This window comes from Dicentrarchus labrax, unplaced genomic scaffold, assembly GCF_905237075.1.
Source record: "Dicentrarchus labrax unplaced genomic scaffold, dlabrax2021, whole genome shotgun sequence".
Taxonomy (NCBI): Eukaryota; Metazoa; Chordata; class Actinopteri; family Moronidae; genus Dicentrarchus; species Dicentrarchus labrax.
Genome location: NW_026136722.1, coordinates 4,788,512 through 4,811,627, shown reverse-complemented (window position 1 = coordinate 4,811,627; position 23,116 = coordinate 4,788,512). Strand labels below are relative to the sequence as shown.

The 23,116-nt window shown below is 40.5% G+C and overlaps 2 protein-coding genes across 2 annotated transcripts; one reads left to right on the top strand and one right to left on the bottom strand.

The window, feature by feature from the left end:
* The first annotated feature begins 33 nt into the window (after window positions 1-33).
* farsa (phenylalanyl-tRNA synthetase subunit alpha) lies at window positions 34-8,086 on the top strand. The gene is made up of 13 exons (XM_051387310.1): window positions 34-219; window positions 417-554; window positions 1,991-2,089; window positions 2,191-2,309; window positions 3,783-3,875; window positions 4,798-4,926; window positions 5,009-5,124; window positions 5,211-5,295; window positions 5,385-5,484; window positions 5,887-6,055; window positions 6,310-6,387; window positions 6,746-6,860; window positions 7,589-8,086. The coding sequence occupies exons 1-13, from the start codon at window positions 73-75 to the stop codon at window positions 7,692-7,694; spliced, it is 1,494 nt and encodes a 497-aa protein (XP_051243270.1). The 5' UTR covers window positions 34-72; the 3' UTR covers window positions 7,695-8,086.
* A 7,021-nt stretch (window positions 8,087-15,107) lies between these two features.
* Window positions 15,108-21,193, bottom strand: LOC127355965 (glutaryl-CoA dehydrogenase, mitochondrial). Its single transcript, XM_051387315.1, has 12 exons — window positions 21,036-21,193; window positions 20,390-20,505; window positions 20,057-20,089; window positions 19,792-19,932; window positions 19,518-19,580; window positions 18,952-19,122; window positions 18,664-18,793; window positions 17,129-17,345; window positions 16,840-16,943; window positions 16,398-16,523; window positions 16,024-16,184; window positions 15,108-15,811 (listed from the first exon to the last, which is right to left on the bottom strand). The coding sequence occupies exons 2-12, from the start codon at window positions 20,490-20,492 to the stop codon at window positions 15,738-15,740; spliced, it is 1,323 nt and encodes a 440-aa protein (XP_051243275.1). The 5' UTR covers window positions 20,493-20,505; window positions 21,036-21,193; the 3' UTR covers window positions 15,108-15,737.
* Between the last annotated feature and the right edge of the window lie 1,923 nt (window positions 21,194-23,116).

The window sequence follows — 23,116 nt, the reverse complement described above, 5'->3', positions numbered from 1 at the left end:
TACTCTAATACTTTAGGCCTTTCGGAACCCGACGTCACATCCGGCCTCTTTCGGGCTTCACGGGTCTCCAGCATGGCGGACACCGGTGTCGTGGAGACGCTCCTGCGGCTGATTGAAAAGGTGGACGACGGTGTGGACAGCCTGGAGGTGGCGGCCAGCCTCGGGGTGGACCACCAGGTCATCGTCGGGGCCGTGAAGAGTCTCCAGGCTCTCGGCGACGTGAGTTTCCCGGGCGGCGGAAGTCCAAACACTCACCGTCAACAATGTTCATGTAGTCATTGTAGTGTGACTGATGCAATAACGTGAACTGTCAGTCGTGTGTAGTGAGCTCAGCATTGTGTGACATACATAAATAACAGCGTCCATTGAGCCAGTTAGGATGATATTCACTCCGTGGTTTGTTCCCCGCTGTCCAGATAATCTCTGCCGAGCTGCGCTCCTCCAAACACTGGGAGCTGACCGAGGAGGGCACGGAGATAGCCGAGCAGGGCAGCCATGAAGCCCGGGTGTTCAGCTCCATCCCGCTGGAGGGTCTGGCACAGAGTGAGCTCATGGTGAGTGCGACATATTATCAGTGTGTAACAGGTGTCCTGTGTGTGGAGCCTGAGACAGACTGACAGCATAAAGGTCTGTGACTGAAACTACATCAGTGGCTCTCAACCTGGGGTCCCTGAGGGGGTTATTTATATATATATATATATATTTCAGTTTGACTAATTATGTCATTGACTAGAAATTAGCCCAATGAGAGGGTGTTTAAGAATGACTGTTTTGTTAATGTTTCACACTTTTCACTGCCAATCTACAGTATAGACAGTTATGGAATTACTCAGTCTTATCTGATGGGGATCAATTATGTGTCCACAGTCTGATATTGATCAATTTGAGGGTCCTTGACACCTGACAGGTTGAGAATCAGTGGACTAGATAGTAAAAGTTCAGCTCTTCTGAATCCTGTCCGTCAGTGAGGTTTCCTAAACTTGCTTCTCAAAAGGGAATAATTGATCTGCAACATCTAAAGTTAATTGATTACTCTGCAACTGTTTGGATAATAACTCAATAATTGTTAAATATTTTTAAAGTAAGCTTCTTAAATGTGAGGATTTGATGCTTTTCTTTATCATACATAATAGTAAACTGAATATCTTTGGATGTTTGTTAATCAGACCAAACAAGACGGGAATCTTTCACTATTTTCTGGCTTTTTATAGACAAAACAATTAATTGAAAAAATGATTAGTAGATTAATCAATATTGAAAATAATCATTAGTTGCAGTCCTAAATTGATATCCACATTGCCCTCTGGGATCTACTGTCTTTAGTGGTGGAAGGATGCCACACAAATTGTCTAAACGTATAGTAAAACCATTTTTTTAAAGTTGAAAACATTTCAAATAATTTAGAAACAATAAAAAAACTAAGAATAAGATTGAATCTGTTGTATTTGGCGTGTGATGGATGTGGCTGGTTGTACCAGTTTCTATTAAAATTCAGAGCAGCAATGTTTTGGTTCTTGGGTAACAATCAGAATGCAACATCCACACGGCCTGTATGTATGTTCCTCTACTCAATGAACTTTCAAACTACAAATGATCCCATTCTTACAAATATAATAGAGATTTCATTGCAGGTCCTCTCTCCATTCTCCATTTTTCAAACAAAATGATCTTATATATTTCTTACTGTTAAATACAAGTTAGAAATTAGTTGTTTTTTAAATCTGCACACCAAATATACAAAATAAAACAGGCTCCCACCTCTTAGCCAGTAAAACGTCTTTCTTTGTCCACAAAAAAGCAAAACTATAATAAAAGATGTGGAGATCATTCAGTACGAAGTAATGATGGCAGTAAAGTGTGGAGGAACTGTACACCATTCATACACATTATATTTTTATGTATGAATTGATTAATTACTCTTACATAAACACATACTGTTCTATAATTCTGCATTGTATACTCAGTCACACTGTTGTTTGTCCCCGGGCAGAAACTGTCCTTTGGAAAGATCGGCTTCAGCAAGGCCATGTCCAACAAATGGATCAGAGTGGACAAATCACACGAGGGCGGCCCGAGGATATTCAAGACCGTAAGTTGTACATCAACTCAAACTGTTATCTCAGCCTTGTGTGTTTGGTAGTCCCCAATCTGATTCGAATGTGTTTGCGTGGTTTATGTGTTGCTCCCCAGGTGGAGAGCATAGACGACCAGGTCAGAGAGAAGCTGCTTCTGGTAAAGAAAGCTAACACAGCTCAGCTGGAAGAGAAGGAGAAGAATGAGCTGAAGAAGAGGAAGCTGCTCTCTGAAGTGTAAGTGTCCTACCTTTTGTCTACCAGGAGGTGGCAGGAGGAGCTTTGTTGTGGCTCAGTGGTTGCCTTCCACAAGTCAGCATGAGGTTGGGATTATAGTTGAAACTGATAGACGTTCAGTTCCTAACAACAGCTTCATTAAATATTCTGGTGGCTACAGATTGTAATTGTGTTGATGCATCCTGCTGCTGTTGCCAGCATTCGTTACGTAACTGCATGAGTTAGCCAGAAATATGGGATTGTGTCTCGTCTTCTGTGAGTGTGTGGCTGACCAACATGGTGGCAGATGCTTTGTGAATGCTTTTCCTTCTATTCTGTAACACAGTCAAACTGTTAAATTGCTCCTTTAGCATTTTATTTGTCAAGGTTAACAAGGACCGATAAACTGGGACACTTCAGAGATGCTTGGAATATGGTGACATTCAAGGTCATGTTTACATTTCAGCTTATTTATATATGTACATGTGTGTAGAAGAAGTGTGGTATTTTTCAAGTCTCCTCTACACAAGGTTTAAGTGGGCTAAACCATGTTAACTACTTCACCCACCCACTTGCTTTGTTCTTATTTTTGAAACCTGTGTTGAAGACAAATTGTAGATAAAGCAACTGAAGCATGAAATATTTTACCAGGCATTAAGGCATATATACAAATAGTCTGCTTTGAACTATAATGTGTGTCTGAATATGAATATGCATATGTTAAGATGTCTCCCATTTCACTGTAAAGTCCATTCTCAGTGTCTGTGCACTGGTGGCTTCAAGTTTCTACACCACTATAAGTTGTAATCTGGAGCAACCTTGACTTTCAATCATGTTCATAGGCCTTGCCCTTTAAAGATTAGATTTTCCATGAGCACAGAGAAACTTTCCACTTTTAGCAGATGAAAGTAAAATCTACATTCTAGTGTCAAACTCTGCACATCATTCTGCTCAGTGAAGATCAAACAGTAAGAACAAGAAGAAAAACATATTTCTGAGTGGAGGGGGACTTTAAGTTCAAAATGCACATTGATGTGGACACTTAACATTTAGTTGTTAACATAATAAAATATACTCTGGATTGATACCAAGGTGCAGATTCATCCAAAATCCTCTTACTCAGAAAGCAGTCTCTCATACATTGTTAGCCAGGCTACAGATGTAAGCTGATCTAACTAAGCATCTTTCTCCTGAGGGAAGATATTATCGGCAAACATTGACCACTGAGCATAAAAACACATGTCTGTAGTGAAGCTCACAGAGTAACCAAATATGTCACACGTTATTCCAACGTCTAAAGCCTCGTCATAGAGGATATATGTTAAACAAATAGCACAGACACACGCAGCCTGTGTTCACGTTCACAGATGGTTGGCGATTTATTTAATAGTTAACAACCGATCGACTAATCGCTGCAGCTCTACAGGCAAATTCCTAAAGAAGCTGACCTCTAACACAGAGTCCCTTCATAGTGTGTTTATTTTCTGTGTGTAGGACGGTGAAGTCATACTGGATCTCTAAGGGCATCTCCTTCAGCACCACCATCACCAAACAGGAGACGGAGCTCACCCCTGAGATGGTTGCCAAGTGAGTACAGCTGTTACTTATTTAGTCCAATTCTAGATATTTTTTTAACGCTGCCCGATTAATGCTTAATGCAACTGGTAAATGTGTCCCGTCTGCCCTCCACTGTCTGTCAGTGACGGTGTGCAGGACCTCAGACAGAAGACACAGAGAAACCTCTGCCCATAAAAGGGGACGAGTCCAAAGATGAGGACTTTGTCCTAAAGGCAGGGCAGGACAAAATGACTGTGACCAAACCAACATAACAGCAGGGTGTCTAATATTTAATAACTCAGAAAGTCTGTTACATAAATTCAAGGTTTCCTGATTATTCTCTCTTTTCTAAAGAGAAATTAAACTTAATTAATTAAAGTCATGCAAATTAACAGTTGTTTTCGATTTCTAATATATTGCATTGACAAAGCTGGCCTTATTTTCCATTTTAAATTGGCTCTATATATGGTAATGAAACTTTTGGACACCCTGTTCCTGTGAGAGAGAGAGAGAGAGGGAAAAAAAAGGATAAATAATGAACATGCCCATAATGCAGCTTATGCTATTGTCATGAGGTATTAAAATGCAATCAGAATAAAATAAAGCTCCGGTCTCGGGTTTGCATGAAATCATAGAGGGGATTTAGCTGAAAGCAGCATCCTGATGTTCCTTCTTCCTCTGCCCAAAATTCAATTGATGCTGCTTTTACATCTCTGCGCTGATTGTGTACACCATGGATTTAATGCTCTCAATCATCTCAGCTTCAGATTCATCACATGAATTGGAATAAATATTATGCATTGTCAGCAGATTGTGGAAAAATTGCTGACTATAAAGAAGCAAGTCTGCTGTAGTTTATTTAAAGAGCAGAAGACTGCAGCCCGTCCTTTCCTGTTTCAGACTGTTCTTCTCCTAATAGCTCCCCCTAAGTCTTACTTGTATTGTATTTCAGTGGCAGCTGGAAAGAGAAGAAATTTAAGCCCTACAACTTTGAGGCCATGGGCGTGGCCCCCGACTGCGGCCACCTGCACCCGCTGATGAAGGTGCGAACACAGTTTAGGCAGATCTTCCTGGAGATGGGGTGAGTGGTTGTGAATATCAGTGAATAAAGCCATTTCACACACATAAAGAAGACAGTAAATCAACCCTTCTGCTTGCTGTAGCTTCACAGAGATGCCGACCAACAACTTCATAGAAAGCTCTTTCTGGAACTTCGACTCCCTCTTCCAGCCCCAGCAGCACCCGGCCAGAGACCAGCACGACACCTTCTTCCTGTCCGGTGTGTGTCATACAGTTCTCTCCTGACGCATTAAGTGGTATCCAAGTCATTTCTGATGATCGTTTATTCCAAACATTATTTTTCAGATCCAGCACTCGCCCACGAGTTCCCGCAGGACTACCTGGAAAGAGTGAAGAAGGTCCACTCAGAGGGAGGCTTTGGTTCTCAGGGGTGAGACATAACCGCACATTCCCAAGTAACGTCAATCGACTTTCAACAAAGTCTATGACGACATCATCTAATGTCCGGTTTTCTTTCAGGTACAAATATGACTGGAAGATAGAGGAGGCTCAGAAGAACATCCTCCGCACTCACACGACGGCAGTCAGTGCACGCATGTTGTATAAACTGGCACAACAGGTGAATGACACACACACATACACACACTCACAAGTTTGCTTTTTTGTAGTAATGTTTGATGGTTTCAGCCTATTTTTATGAAACAAAAAAAAAAAATGTGTTGCTTGAATGCATTTTAAGACTTACCGATTAACACACCACCATCTTTTTGGACTTTGGGATGAATTGCAGCGCTGAATGTGAGCCAGGTCTTACGCCCGACCCTCACTAATGCTCTCCTGGCTGAAAGGGAGCAAATCCCTGCAGCCAAACTCTTGTGGAAAGTTTCCCCAAAAGAGTTACTGTGGTGTTACAGCAGCAGATAGTTTTGACCATATAGCGTATGTGCTGTACATGTCTTGTCCCTGACCATGAAGCTCTTCTTTCTCTCCATCTTGTCAAACCGCCCACCCATCCATCCAGGAGAAGTTCACCCCCGTCAAGTATTTTTCCATCGACCGGGTGTTCAGGAACGAGACCTTAGATGCCACCCATCTGGCCGAGTTCCACCAGATAGAGGGTGTGGTGGCCGACTATGGACTCACACTGGGAGACCTCATGGGCATTCTGCATCAGTTCTTCACCAAACTAGGTCAGGAGGGCTCCATGTCTTGATAAATAACTGTTTATGAACTCTGGTAAATGGCTTTACAGTAAACACTCTAATGGTCCTGAGGGGTAAATGTGCATACACAGAAACAGATACCATATACCTGTAAACTGTACATTGTTTTACCAAATGTGTGAAATACAGGATAATAACATTTTCTGCAGTGTTTTGAACCTTTGATTGCCTTCAGATGTGTTTTTCAAACCACACAAATGTCTTTCTTGTTTCACTTCTAGGAATTACCAAACTACGCTTCAAGCCTGCCTACAACCCATACACAGAGCCCAGCATGGAAGTGTTCAGCTACCATGAAGGTGTTGTACAACTCCTCTACATAATCTGCTACCATTACGCTGTATTAGTTCAGTTTGGCTGCTGTTTTCCGTCCAGGGTTGCTTGTTAAGTTTCAAACATCAAATGGCTTTCCTCTCTTCTTTTTGCCGGACATTGTGGCAGCTGGGAAATGTATAAATTAAATTAAATTGAGTTATTTTTCGGGTTGGATAAAAAGACATAAATCAAAGACATTACAACCTTTCTATCTGTTACAGTTTGAAAAAGTTCTCTCTTTCACTCCTTCTGTAGTTGCTGCTCTCAGCCTTTGTAGGACTGCTGAGTTTTGTGGTTTTGGTTGCTCCACCAACTGTGTATAATTTCTCTCCGTACACACAGGACTAAAAAAATGGGTGGAAGTGGGAAACTCTGGGGTCTTCAGACCAGAGATGCTGCTGCCCATGGGTCTTCCTGAGGATGTGTCAGTGATTGCCTGGGGACTGTCTCTGGAAAGGTGAACACACTCACACAAAGCTTTCAGATGCACAACATGAATGAGTGGTTTTAAAAGATCATAACTGACCTGCATTTTATATTACTGAAAATAGGAGCATTTGTCTGTGAAAACGATATCTTGTGGCTCATCTCAGATCGAGTCTGTCTATAGACGTCATCAGTCCTGCAGTCATTGTGCTCACATCTGACCCACATTTTACATATTTAAGTTCATCGTCTGAAGAGGATTATTCTGCTTTATAAATAATTTAGAATTACTGTTGACTTTATTAATTGGAATTATTAAATAAATGATAAACTATATGTCACTGTAGACACTGTTGGCTATAGCTAATCAAAGTCGCTACAGTATGAGACATTTCTATTCATTTAAAATATATATTCACCTTTTGTGTAAAACTTTAATTCCACAAAACTAAGGTCAAATTTACCATGCAGATTATTTGGTGGCAGCAGATTGTGGAGTATAATTTAGGTTTAAATGTAGTTATATCTGACTTTCAACCGGGTACAACCATCATGGCTAATAACTACAGAGCGAGTGAGCTGGGAAAGACTCTATAATCCAGGCTGAGTAATCCTCCCTCTTCCTCCCAAACCTCTGTCGTTTTTCCTCTGACCTGCCAGACTTGGAATCAGACACAACATAAGCACTCTGCCTCTGTTGTGGCTGCGTTTTGTGTTACGAGAACTGTTGCTCACTCTGCCCTCTCCTCTGACCCGCAGGCCCACCATGATTAAATACGGCATCAACAACATCAGAGAACTGGTGGGACACAAGGTGAACCTACAGATGGTCTACGACAGCCCCATATGTCGACTGGAGTCCTGAGGTTCACACAACCTTTATCATCATTGTTATTATTATTATTTTGGATGGACCCATCTTTACCATCATTTCTACGTCTCCCTTGAGAAAACCTTCCACCCTTTAGTTATACTTGCCAGTAAAAGCAGTTGGTCTGAAAGCGACTGTGACAGTGAGAGTCTGTTTTTCCTCCATCAACACTTCAGACAGACCACAGTAAACTTTATATGAACTTAATGCTGCGCTGCCATGCAAACACCAGTGCAAGTTTGTTAATTACCGAGAACAGCTTCTTTCTTTCTTTTTTTTTCTTTCTCTTTTATACATCACCCGGCCCCAGTTACTACAGCAAATGCTTGAACGGGAAAAACAGCTACTTTTACAAGGTACAATAAAAAGCTTTTTCCAAGTCCCAATACAGCCTGACTTATGTGTTTATTGTTGTAAACATGGTGCTGCTGCTGTTTATGTTGTCTGAGTGGAAAGGCTCTGCTACACTAAATGGAACAGAACCTTAATTAGTGTCATTGGTAACTCCTGTGTTTACCCTATTTCATGTCAAAATGGCTGCTGTGGAAAAGGTCTTTTCCTGTCCAGATCTGCAAAACATTGGATCTAGAAACCCCCATTTAAAGGTATGATAGGACTTTGATATTTTGTATTTAAAGTATATTAAATATGCTTTTTATTTTGACCACATCAGTTTTGCTATCTAACATATAAAACCTTTGAACGTCAATATCGCAAAACCACTCAGAATGCAGACACAAACTAATAATTTTAATATGTTGTGAAAGATTTCTGATTGAGCTCATTTTCAAATACACATAAATATACATTTTTATATCCAGGTAGGCTGTGATGAAAAGGAATGTGTGTTTGGTTGTGATTAAACAGCTGATTGTATTTCCATGATGTGGGATTACAGTTGACCATCATAACTTCTTTAACAACAGAATGTCATTATTCATTGAATATGTGACTGTGTCTGCCAAGAAATATGTCTGCTAGTATTTAGAGCTTTTACAGCAAATATTTGTATTCCTGAGTTCAATATTTGGCAGTGTTAACACATTAAAGCACATCTTGGAATGGAAATACACTTTTATTTGCATTTTATCTTCATGTAACCCTTCATCCCCCGTCATTTACTTACAGTGATTGTTAAATCTGCCAGTATCATCTTAAATCACATGCTGAATATGATCACACATTTCACTGCTCCGGACTCAAGTTCAGAGAAAGTTCAGGGCTTAAATTAATTTACTAAGCTGTCGCTCTCACTGCCAGAACTGACCAACTGTTCCTTCCAACTATGTGGAAAAACACACTAAAAGCAAGCAGACCTCCCACTGTTTGGGAACAGTCAAAAGAAAACTGCAAAAATAAGTTGCGGTTTCAAACGTTCTTCACCCCTTGTTGACACCTGGGAGTAGAAGCTTCTGTTAGCTGGTATTAAATAAAGCATTAACTCACTTTCCCAGTATGCCACATATGGTATACTTAAGTGCGATGGGCTTTGCATACTCGACAGAGGGGGAGATCTCTGAGTACGTGTGACACCTACCATAAAAGGCCAAAAGATTAACTCGTGTTGTGTTCACGTCGAATTGCTGGAACTCCGTTAAGTCTTCCCTGTTAAGTCTAATCCCTGCGTCTTGAAATAACATTTTCCTGAAGTGTGTGAGACAGCCAGCTGGTTGGTTTTACCGGTTGGAAGCAGCTTTGTTGATGTGAGGACTACGGCTGATGTAGTAACCTTTACAAAGGGTCTGATCTCCTGTGCCTTTTTGCGTTAAACAATGGAAGAGCGTTAAGAAAAGTGTGACAGAAATATACATAACCCACTTTATATTGTCTTATAGTCTCTTGCTAGGATTTGATGAAAAAAACCCACCTTTATTTCATCCAAAAAGAAACAAGACAGTAGGTATGACGTATTGTACCCATTAAGCGTCTATTAAACCTAATCTAACATGTCAAACAGCTTCTCTCCGAAGCTCAGGCACACAGAGACAATATCCAGTGCTCTCCAGTAATCCCCCTTTGTCCTTGGGTTTCCCTTCTCAGGGTGTTTACTTTGACTTTTCTGTTGATATTACATGTGAGAGAGAGAGAGAGACAACAGTCTTAAGTCATGTTGCATAATTCTGAGAAATCATTTAAAAGGTAAGAGAAGGACACAGTGTAGTCATTGCAGGCAACTTCCCAAATATACATCTGCTGGGAGAGGAGGGAAACATGAGACAGGGTTTCTACACATATGACAACGACCACATCAAACACGTCAAAGTCATATCTGCATGTGTCTTGTGTGTGCTGGGGGGGTCGACACTTGGTTGCCAGTCGTCAAGGCTTGTTATGATTGGGGTCCAAAATCAGATCTCCCTCGGGAGGCTGGTCTCTCTGGTTGGCCCTGGGCTGACAGAGAAAGTCAGAGAGTTGTGACTTGTTGGGCTGTGTGAGTGTGGGAAGAAAGAGGGGATGTAAGGGATGGCAGCCATCAGCATCGGGCTGGTCTGGGGGCTCTCATCGTGGGGTAGAGAGATGACCACGTCGTCCTGGTCCCACACATGGAAGGCATTGTGGGGGAATGGATGCACTGGAGGAGGATGGCTAGAGGCCGTGGCCTGCAGGTTCTTCCTTTCCTTCTCTTCCTCACCAGTCGGACCCAACACACACTCTAAACAAAGGAAGCAGGGTTATAGATTTAATACAACCAATAGTAAAAGGATGTAAGGTCAGAGGCTGCTTAAGTGTAGTATTCTTGATTCTAAAGGCAATGCCCTAAATCAGAGACTCCCCACCAGGGTAACATGTACCCCAGGGAGTACTTCTGAAGGTGCTTGGGAAAGATTGTGGAGTAACTCAACAAATGAAACAAAAAAAATTATATATATATTCACAAATTGAGTGAGCTGCAACAACTGAACGCTACATGTTGCGATTTAAAGGGCATATGAACAAAGCACATTAGCATTAGTTAAAATAATAATGTGAGTATTTGTAAAAGTGTGTAGGAGAAACAACAGTGGCCACGAAACTTTTAGTTTGGTTTGTCCATTCTAGGCTACTGTAGAAACATGGTGGACTCTATAGAAGGCGACCCACAGTGTCAGCAGATTAAAACCTCAGTCTAAGGTAACATAAACACAATGATTCATATATTCAGGTGATTCTGCACTAATGAAAACATACCTATGAATATTATATTCCATTCCTGCCAATAGATCCTCCTAAATGTTACACACTGGACCTTTAATAGACCAATAATTAACCAAATGAAATGGAAACAGTTGAAAAAGTAATGCATTAATGGTTGAAACGTCCATCTTCTGACAATGGTAGTAAGCAAACTTAACCAAACCAAGATAAACGCTGACAGTTATGTGTGCAAACATACTGAAACAAAAGATCCAGTTTTGATAATAGTGCTTAATAACATCCCATTTAAAGATGAGGGGTTACTCGGGGGTGTGGGGGTATCTCTTTCACTCTGAAGGTGTATGTCACGCAGTGGGTTGACTCAAATAAAACTACCAGCAGTACCTGTTATATCTATGGCCAGATCCTTGATGAGATGTCCAACAATAGCATAGGCAACTCCAACAACCACCAGAGCAGCCATGAGCAGGTACACCACTGCCTTTGGCAGGGCGATGAGTTCCTTCACTGGGGGCTTATACTGCCTGTACAGAGGGTCGTCTATCGACGTTGAATACGGGTACGCTTGTGCTTCATTGGTGGAGTTCAGGCCGGTGAAATTAATGCCATTCATGATGAAGGACTTATTATTCCAACTGGATATGACTTCGTTTTGTTCTTCTCTCTCCTCACTTAGAGCTGGACCGTCCTCCACACATATTCCTCACATGAATGAGCGAGCAGACAAATCCTCTAATTCTGCAAAACAGGAGAAACGTGTCAACAAATTTGAGTTTTCAACACTTTGCATGTCACGTCCAACCTTGCCAACCTTACTTTGAAGCTTTAAATCCATCCAAGCGTTTGAGTGAATAGTTGAGTGAAGTTTACCGGGTTGTTGTTGTTGTTGTTGTTGTTGTTCGGGTCCTCAGCTCAGGAGCGGCTGCCTCCTTCTCTGTCCTTGGTGCTGAAATGAAGTGCTCCCTCTGCCAGCAGTTGTAAGGTGTCGGGTCCGCCCACTTGGACTACTCCTCCATCCAACTCGGCTGCGACTGTGTCCACCTCCAACAGCAGCTTATGTGCCGCTATCGTCCTGCCCTTAATTCCTTCAAGTTACAGAGAAGTCGTCTGGTGGGAAATCAGTCAAGAGCTATTTGTGCTGATCCAAGTTGTCGTTGGGAGATCCCTGATGTATGAGTGCTGAGGTGTGGATGGGTGGAGTGTTATCTCCTTTACAATGCAGTCCACAGACTGTATGTCCTCACTGCCTGATATATAACACAAGAAACAGAAATACCTGGCAGTGAAGGTGATTACCTGTCTCACACACGTGGTCTTAAAGGTTCAAGGGTTAAAAATAGATTTTCGACCAAGCAACTTAACAGCTGAAAATCTTGCTGTTAAATCTTGTTTTTGCTGACCTCCAGTGGTTTAAAGGGGCCCTGTGGAGCTTTATAGTAAACAGACAAAAAGTTATATTTACGTTCAGTGTTTCTCACCAAAACACATTGTGCTTATCCTTGAGTCCTAGAAAACACATTGGATGCAATTCCTTCCTCATAAAGCATTTGACAGGCCTATTGTCTGTCCCGCTTGGTGCATAGACTTTACAATGGGACTCAATTAAACAAAAAATTTATTTATATAGCGCCAAATTAAAACAGGACACTTTTTATATAGAGCAGGTCTAAACTGTACTCCTTCTAAAACTATTAACTTGGCAGCAGTGAAAAGGAAAAACATCCTTTCAAAGGACCAGTGTGTGGAATTTAGTGGCATCTAGTGGTGAAATTGCAGATTGCAACTAACTGAACACCACTCACATCATTATTTGATAACCTGGGAATGAGATCGGAGACAGAGAGACAGAGTACACCATGTACCAATAACAACTATAATAGTAGAAATATGACTAATAATAATGAGTAATAATAACAATAGCATAAGCAATTAGCATCAAGCAGGATCACATCAGCAGGCACAACCACGATTCATTAAACCTGCGAGATGAAAAAGCACAAAAGCTCAGAGGACGATGCGTATTATTTACATGGATTAATAGGATGTACAGATAGAGAGGGAGAGGAGGATTGATATCACATAAAATAACATGCAAATACAAAAACTTAGATTTAAATTCCTACTATGAAAAGTACCCACCTTTTTGTAGTTTTTGCTGTCAAAAGTTTTATAGACTTCTCTTTTATAATGGCGTTCTATGGGGGAAATTGCTTTTTGTACTAAAAGGGATAGTTTTTGTTGCAGTAAAGTGACAAAATGGCAGCCAGCAATTCAGAGTTTGCTCATTTATGTTATATGTATTTGTACGTACCTGATAGGAGGATCTGGCACAGCCCAGAAGCTTCTTGCTGTGAGGCTGACCCTGCCACCACATGCAGGATCAAGATCAACCAGAAAGTTCAAATCATGTCCAAATCATCAGCATCCTCTAAGCCCTTAATTTAAACAGAAGATGTGCCTTAACCTATCCCACAAAGGTCGCACCACTCATACCCATAAATCCCAACTCATAAATCATAATCTTGTATTTTGGTGTAGGCTGAGGATTAGCACATTTGTCCCTGTTAAATGCTTCAACAGATTGTCAGCTGAGAGTGTGAAGTCTAATCACGAGAATGATTCATTTGACACAGTCATAATCCAGATGATTATTTGAGATGAAAAGCTTCCCAATTATCCGAGTTTAGACTGCAATAGCTGCTGCAAACATCTGGGAGATTACAAGGGAACCATCGTGCCAACCTCCATCATCCCCGACTGAAAGGACACAGAACACACAGTCCACTCAGGCTACAATTAGTGACTCACATCTACACAGGCCCCAAGTATGAAACGCCATTGGTCCAAAAAAAAATTTTTTTTAATGCAAAAGCAATTTCCTTATGTAAGCGCCATGTAGAACACGCCTGGGCCACATGTATGGCCAGGGATTTTCCGGTTCTTTAATTCCCCTCCACTTCAAAGAGACAGTGTAGCTGGAGAGGATGGAGATCTTTATCTGTCCACTGGCACTGCCCACATCCCTCAAGCCCCGATGGATTTAAAAAGAAGAGGAGAAAAAAAAAAAACACAGAGATTATCTATTCAGCACTGAAGACATTTTGTGGGGTTCACTTCTCCTCAACTGTCCAAGACATGAAGTGAGGTACAGCTGGAGAGAAAAGGTGTGTAAGTGAGAGATGAAAGGGCATCAACAGAAAAAAGGCCAATATCAAAGAGGGAAATAACAAATAATACAAATATAAATATATATAGATACATATTTTAATCTCACAAAACCCTAACACCTTGTAAGTAACATCTGCGTTTGTGCCATTTTCAGTAACTAAAGCCTATTCTCTACTGAACTCGTGATAATGGTGTGAGTTAATATGAATAGCAGAGGTCAACCTGCGATAGAGTGAGAGAAGGATTAAGAGTAAGTCCTCACACAACTACACAATGGCAGCTGATAAATATATTGTGAAGAGGGAGAAGAAATACAGGTGGAGGTTGCAAAGGTAGTATAACCTCATGGATTGAAAGTACATTTACTAAATTACTGTATTCATGTTTTGAGGTACATGTACTTCAGTTCTTTATACTTTATACTTCTCCTCTACACTAATTCAAAGGAAAATATGGTATGGTAGTCTTATAAAATACGATGCATTGTGATCCTGTACAGCAGCAGTAGTGTCTAGCTGAGGCCCCTTGTCATGTCTGCAACCCCTCATATTTATGTTGTCAACTAATCCTGTATGTAGTTACATATTTTTCCTGCAGGAGTACTGTACTTCTCTTTACTTTCTGTACTTATGTACCAACTTTTGTTATAGTGTGGAAATTATACCTTTTTTTGTGGCAAAGCACATATCAGACACACCATATTGTTCCAAGCAGACTATTTGTACACGTCTTCTTCCACCACAGAGTAAACCGTCTAGTTAAACCTCTTCATTTATTTCAGCAACAGTGCATTTTAAGACAGTGCTCTTATTTGTGGTGTGTGAGTCTTGAATGACAACATGCCCTGTAGATTGGCAGCATATTTACCCCACAAAGAGTAGGAGTTTTTATGTGACTTCATTACACAGCACAAATTAGTGCTACAGTTTCATGGTTATGACTTAATGCTGTGTCTCGTTAAATATAATAAAGCTTCACATGTAACTACTTCCGTTTGGATCAAGAATCGTGACATTTCCACCATGTTGTACTGAGGATGAAGTGACAGAAGGACGTTGTTTACCTCATCAAACTTTGACTTAATTCCCCTGCAGACATCTGGAATATTTGTATAACTTTTATTTAACAACATTGTGGACCATGGCAAACCATGCAAAGTTATGACATCTTAGTGGAAGTGCTACAGGTTCATCACCATGGTGCATGTAACCATAGTAACTGATCTTACCTCTTACACTGACAACGTCTGCATAACAGAATCACATCAAAAACAAAAAAGCTTCACAGGCAATTCCAAACAAGTTGTGGCCATTTATGCTTTGCTTTATAATTACAGTATTAACGTTGCATACATCAGTAACCAGCAGCAAGTCTCACTCAGAACTGTTAATACTTCACCGCAGTAGTGTCCATGAAAGTCTATACAATGAATTTTACTCTGTCTATACAACTGGGAAACAGGCAGGGGAAAAAGAAATCTCTGCTATGGTTTTGTGATTAAGAGTAGAAAAATAGCCCTTTTTAGGTTGAAGACTCAACATCTGAATTAATGACACTTCACAACAGTAAGCAAGTTCAGCAAGAGACTCAAAATGTAGCACTCAAATATATACTCTACAAACCTGAGAGAAAACAAACATTGTTACTACACAGGTAAGAATTCATTAAAATAATCTGAAAACTGCTGAACAGTTGACACGCCTGTTACATTTCTAACAGCAGGGTCCTGTTGGTTTATTTGTCCACGGTGAAGGACTGCAGCCCCGTGATGGCTCTGCCCAGGATCAGGGCATGGATATCATGAGTACCTGGAGGAGGAGGAGGAGGAGGAGGAGACAACCGATAAACAGGTGCAACTTGTGTAGAAGGGACACAGGTGACTACTGGAATAATACACTCTCATAAAACACACGTTCAATTATTGTATCATACACATTGGTATCATTCCACTTATTGTGTGTGCACATGCATGTCTTATGTAGAATTTAAGTCAATTTTAAATTGTTTTCCACGTCCTCACCTTCATATGTGTTGACAGCCTCCAGGTTCATGACGTGGCGGATGATGTGGTACTCGTCTGCGATGCCGTTTCCTCCCAGCATGTCTCTGGCCTGTCTGGCTATGTCAAGGGCTTTACCGCAGCTGTTCCTCTTCAGCATGGATATCATCTCTGGGGCTGCTCTGTTAATAAAACGGCACATTTGTTTTGTATTAGTCTTGGGGACTAAGCCACTGTTGATGCAGACTGAAATGTCTTAACCACTATAGAAAGGGAATTGTGTAATCTGAAACAGTTTATTGACACAGACGTTAGTGATGAAGAGAAACAGTAGTGCCATGTCACATCCCATGTAAAAAAAAAAAACTCCAGTTAGTGGATAAAGTCGTCTTTACTTTTTCTCATCAATGAGTCTTCCCAGTTGCAGACAGGACTGTAGGCCGATGGTGATCTCTGTCAACATGTCGGCCATTTTCTTCTGCATCAGCTGGTTCCTTGCCAGTGGCACACCAAACTGGATTCTGGTAAAGAAAACAACAACATTGTGTTTCCTCATTTTTTTCTCAAAACTGAACAAAAATGTGTGAAATGACTGTAACTTTTTTTCTTTACTGAACTCTTCAAACTTAATGAATGCATTACAAAACACCAAACAGATGGCTGCACTGTGCATGAAAGCTTCGTGAGTGAAAACAACTCTATGACAGCTGACATAAAACAAGAGATCGGATCAATAAAGCTCAACATAGCCGATACTGATCAGTTACAAAAAATGCCTAGAACGGCACCGGAACCGATCGTTGAGATCGGATCGAGACACCCCTAAAAGATACTGACCTGTCGAGTGTGTACTGTCGGGCTGCGTGGAAACAGAACTCTGCAGCACCCAAAGCGCCCCATGCAATACCATAACGAGCGTTGTTCAAGCAGCCAAAAGGACCCTGGAAGCAGCAAAAGGAGTGTGATGAGCAATTACTGCAGTGTGTTGTGTTTCCTGAGCCACACTATAATTTGAAGCTAAATACCTATTAGAAACTGTACAATAATGTCACAAAAGGTGTTCAGTTATTTAAGTTCCTTCCACAAACACATTACTACATATAGACTATTCAGGGTTTCCACTCACCCCAAGGCCGGTGGCGTTAGGCAGCAGGTTCTCCTCGGGAACCTCCACCTCATCCATGAGGATCATACCAGTGGCGGAGGCTCTCAGGGAGAACTTTCCCTCAATCTTTGGTGTTGAGAGGCCCTTCATGCCACGCTCCAAGATGAAGCCACGGATCTTCCCGTCGTCACATTTGGCCCAGACTACGGCGACATCTGCCACTGGAGAGTTCGTAATCCTGAAGGTGGAAGCACAGGGAGTGTTGAGGAGATGTCTCTATGTATGCACTGGTAGGCCTGATTTTTTTCTATAAAAAGTAAATATAGATTTTAACTATGCAGTATGACTGGAACACTGAGCTGAGGGACCTGAATTTACCAACTTCAGCAGATGTACTGTACTGTTAATATTACTTTTGTCTTAAACCTATAGCATCACAGACTTATTTATTGGCATAAAACATAAAAAACAAAAAAGGGACACAGCTTCATTCATCAAATGTGACACTAGTTAACACGAAAAAAAAAAGGCAACCCTTTTTGTGAGTTTCATCTAGTACCTTAAATGTGAACAGCACCACCATGTGGACAACTAATGACACACACAGACACAAAAGACTTTTCCTTGAAAACAGACATGTTACACAAAAACAATATATTAGATGAAGGAAAAAAATATATATATATATAAAACCAAGGAAACATCTGTCAGTGGCTGTTGTGCCTTCATTATTCAGGTGAGACATTCTGGACTCGCACTGCTAATAGTTTTCTCTATTTTTGATGACACTGTTTTGCTGCCTTGAAGTAGCCCTTCTTAGCTAACGGTAATCTGGGCACACACATTTATGATCTTGCAGTAATGTGTAATAAATATCCTGATTTATAACCCCACATGCCTTTTCTTAAAGTCAAATGTTAAAAACGCTAAATTTATGCTATATATCCTGTTGAGCTGTGTACTTAAATTATCCCAAATGTTTCCAACAAGGTTCCAAACCCAAGAAATCTGTAATTCTATTCAGGTAACGCTGCATTTCCCATTCTTTTCTAGTTGCTATAACTTCCAGGTAACACAGCAGAGATTGATGAAGAAAGTCGGCGAACATGACAAAAAGTAAACAAATAAAACTTTAATTTACAGAGAACATGATTTCTGCCTGAGTCATCACAGCAATGGTGGTTATTTAACAATGAAGAAAACAACTCCCACCATCCCACACTACTTCACAACCTCATTAAACTACATCTTTTGTTACTGTTTTAATGTGAGGGACCGCCTAGCAGCAGAAATTACTAACAGAAAACCAGGGGGGGAAAAGCATCTCACTGGTATATAATATATTTTATATTGCTTCCTTTAATCAGAAAACATCAGAGAGTAATGTAATAAGTAAAACTACACAGTGTTAACCCTGCAGTAACTCTTTATTGTTGCTGAGAATTTTACTTGAAATCCCAACTTGAGGTCTTGACATTAGAGAAAAGTTTTTATTCCACAACAGTTGAATCCTCCAGAGAGATAGTTGAAGGAACGGTGTTATTGTCACTACTCACCAGGTCTTTGAGCCAGTGAGAGTGTAGGTGCGACTGGATGGATTGTATTTGGCTCTGGTTTCCATGCTGCTGGGGTCACTGCCATGGTTAGGCTCCGTCAAACCAAAGCAACCCAGGATCTCTCCACGAGCTGGGAGTGACAGAGGGGAATAAATCACTCATCACTGGGTTTGTATGGTTAAATGCATTCATATTCGACAACAGATTGGCACAAAATCATCAGTGTGAACCATTTGAAATGTTATTGTTGATAGATAAACTGACTGACAATAGACTGTTGATTCTTACCCAGCTTGGGGAGGTACTTCTGTTTCTGCTCCTCTGTGCCATAGGCATTAATGGGGTGCATGACCAGTGACGACTGCACACTCATGACTGAGCGATAGCCACTGTCCACTCTCTCTACTTCTCTGGCAATCAAACCATAGGCCACATAGCTCGTCCCTGCACAGCCATAACCTTTGTACAAACACAGGAAGAAAAGTTACTGTCAGTGTTATTAAAAATAGAAAGTAAAGCATTTAATGAATGAATGTTAACAAATTAAGGAAGGGTTAATGGGCTCAAACTTTCACAGATGCACACAAGATTTCTTTAAAAACAAACACACACAGGTCCAGTGGGCACATGGTCGAAGTCCATTCCAGACAGTTGTTTGTGTGAAATAAATTTGGCTGTTTTACAATAAAAGTATTGTGAAAGGTTACAGTTCACAATAAAATGCTGCAATAAATGCTGTGTTCCCGTCTGTTTAGGTCAGCAAAAAATTAAAGGGTATATACCGTATGTGGCAATTGCTCTTTAACACACATGCAGTGAGTAGTCAGACTGTCAAATCAAGTAGACTTGTTTACCGTTAATGGTTGGGCCCAGGACACCCATCTCTCCCATCTCTGACACAATTTCTCTGTGGAACACTGAAAAAAATAAAAAGACACAACCAGCTGTCACATGTGATTAAGTTCGAGTTACATTGCTTCATTTCTACTGAGAATATGTCAACAAACTAAATGGCGAAACTGCAGCACACATTACACACTATGAGATCTTGTTAAGAATCTGTGTTTAGCATATAGATATTATGTATGCAAATGAAGGCAACATGGGGGGGGGGGAAGAGTCTCTCACCTTCATTTCTGTTTGCCATAATGATGCGAGGCATGAGTTTCTCCTGGCAGTACGTCCGGAAGGAGTCTCTGATCATGATCTCGTCTTCCGTCAGCTGGCCCTCCAGGTCCAGGGCATCGAGCCAGTTGAACTGGACCTTAGCTGCCAGTAGAGGAGCAGTACAAATACCTTAAATCCTTAAAACTTAAAAATACATTCTGTCAAGAGCTTCAAATTCAAGTCAGTCTATAACAGATTTCAGAAATAAAGAGCTATTTAGACCTACGCGCTTTAGACTTCTGCACGGTTTTCTCTGCATCTATGGAAAATTCAAACCAGAAAAATGATTAATATTGTGCAAGAAATTAAAACATTTGTTTTGTGACTAACTTCTAAAAATGTAATTTGGTTCGAAAATAATTACATTTGTTTTAAACTGAAATTACAGACTTCACTGTGTCAAATTCAGCTTCAAATCAAATGCTATCATGGTCCCCCTTGTGGATGGGTGTTAATGCTTTAAACCTCTGCAAATGAGCTGCAAGCTGCAGCCGTGGCTGATGGACTGTCTCTTTAAACACTGTTACCTCTGTGGCTGGCATGGGGTCATAACACTTACCCCATCTGGCAGGTGCTGCGGTTCCCTGTGCCCTGCAAGCTGAGACGATGGCACATCTCTGAGGGTTGACCAAGAGACGGCACACAGCGCCTCTCAATGCCATGCTGGAGATTGCTCTAGAAAATAAACATTTTGTAAATCTGAATTCATTAAACTGGTAACTTAAAAAGCTCTTATTAAACTGTCAACCATGTAGCTTGCAGAGAAAGTTATGGCAATAACTTTCACAACTTCCTAAACTGAGAACATCAAGAGCTGAACTGATGATGCCATTAGAAGAAGTCTATCGACTCCAGGGACCCTAACCTTTAATGTAACACTAGCTGCAGTAGCTAGCTGTCAGTGTAACTTACAGTATAATGTTATTAACTGCTGTTTAATGCTCACTAATCAATGTCAAACTGTTCACTGTAATGTCTCACTAAGATCGGGTATGTAGCCATGCTAAGATACCTCAGCTAACCTATGTGGCCTTAGGTAACTTCACTGTAGCGACAAAGCTAACTGCGCTAGCTAACGACAGCTCGCCAGTGACTTTAGTAATAGACTTTGTGTGACCATGGCAACAGTGTAGCTACTATATGAGCGCTATGTGTTAAGAGTAAAGGTAAAACCCCACAGTGACAGGTGTATACGGAGCATTTACCTGAGTTAGGGGGCACAACAACCCGTGTCTTTTCCCTTTTCTGCCTCTCAGGTTGACAGCGAAGCGACACTGGACGTCAACAAAACCTGACGTCATTACGCAACGCTGCGTCTGCCATATTGAGTGTGGCGTCCCAGTTGAACCATGTGCCTGGTATTAAACTGTGGCCCGCTACTGTCGTGCAGAGTTAATCGTTTTGTCTATGTGCAGCCAGTACCGAGAACATCTGAAACTAAGACATGAACATATGAATGAAGTCTGTGTTTGTGGCCAGAGATCATCACTGAAGATGGCTGCCTTTAGAGGATACTTCAGCTGCTGCAAACGACTCTGATTGGCTCAAAAGCAGAGGCGTGAATGTTGGAGGAGTGGATATGTGTAGCTATAGTTATAGTTCCCTTCCCAGAATAAAACAAGCACCCCAGTTCCGAGGAGGCATGACAGTAGCTGCCAATTTCCCAGCAGGCCCAGCCTCCAAGTCCTGACAGCAGATACAATCAGCACTTCAGTGATATCTGCTGGATGATGACCTACAGATTCTTTAGATTTGTCATCAGAGATACTTGGGAACAGGATGTCTGTCTGTCTGTCTGAGAGTTTCTTTTCATTCAAAAACACTGCTTGCAAGAGGGCATTAAGTTTCAAGTTTTAATGCAAGTATTGACATAACCGTACCGTAAAAGCTTTTTATTCAATAAAATAAAGATCCATAATGGCTTGATTGTGAAAAGAATAATATCAATTTTACAGCAGCCACCCTTTATAAGCTATAAAATAAAATAAATAAATAAAAGTTACATTAAAAAAATTTTAATAAATAAAAAAAAGATTTTCTTTCTAATTACATTTCAGAAATCTTTTACATTTTACCCCATTTTATCCACCTGACAGCTCAGTTACTATTAACTTTGTTCATCAGGATTTTTAAAACCTATAATGAACGTACATTAAACGCTAAATACATGTAATTGCAATATTAATCCAATATACTATAATATTTAATAATGCAACTCTGACAAAAGGTTGCCTGCGTAGTGAGTACTTTTGTACATTTTGCATACTCTTAATACAATTTTGAACTGTGCTTGTAATTAAGTGTCTTTGCAGAGTGGCTACTTTTATGCATCTGAATACTCGTATTATGTACTGCCCTTGTCTGACCCGTCCACTGCCTTTTGATCAGGTTTGAACTTTTGCATTTTATAAATCTAAAGAATATATTAGCAGCCCATTCATGGAGTTTTTTTTTTTATAAATTCAGATGCAACTATAAACATTTCACACTTTTGGTCACAGTCATTGTATCCACGACAATAAATAAAATACATTTACTCTGCTATATTGATTTGACAGTGGTAGTTACTTTGCAGATTTAGCATATGGCCAACATAATACATTACAATATCCAACAGGCTGTGTTAAAATTAGCTCCATCTGTACCAGCTCAAACATGTAGCTTACATGTTCAAGGGGCACTTCCATAAAGTTAGGGGACTAACTTTTAACAAATAATAGTCAAAATCAAAGCATCAGAATCAGAGATATCCTGACTTTTACCCTCAAAAACCCTGGATGCTACATTTACAATATTGCAGCCCAAAGTCTTCTTTGCTACACGCTCACTGCCAGGTAAATGCCCATGTTTTTCAAACTCTGTTACCCAAATTTGTAACACAGACTCCCTGTTAAGAATTTATTGTCTCCAAGCCCATGCTGCAATAACCCTGATAACATCATCTTGTTTCTTTTTAGACTGTGGAAAGCTTCCTTCAGAGCCACAGAAGACACTGTTTGAGTAAACTGAACTTATAATACGTATATATAAAACTTACTTATAATATTGGAGGATTGCCCCGTTAATCCTACTATAATACAGGCCAACCCATGCACTACATTATATGTCGTTAAGCAGTGGATGATTCTACCTTAAAATTTAAGCACATTATAATACCTTTATATTGTTATTTTTACATTTCCATGTAATGGAGTACTTTTACATTGGTAGTATTTTTTATTGACTAAATTAAGATCTTTATACCTCTTCCACCTCTGCAGCCTGCCAGGAGCTGCCGTGACTCACA

What these genes read in the sequence shown, in the direction of transcription:
- farsa (XM_051387310.1), top strand. Translation starts at nt 73, where the DNA reads ATGGCGGACACCGGTGTCGTGGAGACGCTCCTGCGGCTGATTGAAAAG. An exon ending in ACCCCTGAGATGGTTGCCAA is followed by an intron (nt 3,876 to 4,797) that starts GTGAGTACAGCT and finishes ATTGTATTTCAG; the next exon opens with TGGCAGCTGGAAAGAGAAGA. An exon ending in TGGGGACTGTCTCTGGAAAG is followed by an intron (nt 6,861 to 7,588) that starts GTGAACACACTC and finishes TCTGACCCGCAG; the next exon opens with GCCCACCATGATTAAATACG.
- LOC127355965 (XM_051387315.1), bottom strand. Translation starts at nt 20,492, where the DNA reads ATGGCATTGAGAGGCGCTGTGTGCCGTCTCTTGGTCAACCCTCAGAGA. An exon ending in CTCACTGGCTCAAAGACCTG is followed by an intron (nt 17,346 to 18,663) that starts GTGAGTAGTGAC and finishes TTCCACCTTCAG; the next exon opens with GATTACGAACTCTCCAGTGG. An exon ending in AGACTCATTGATGAGAAAAA is followed by an intron (nt 16,185 to 16,397) that starts GTAAAGACGACT and finishes TTTTATTAACAG; the next exon opens with AGCAGCCCCAGAGATGATAT.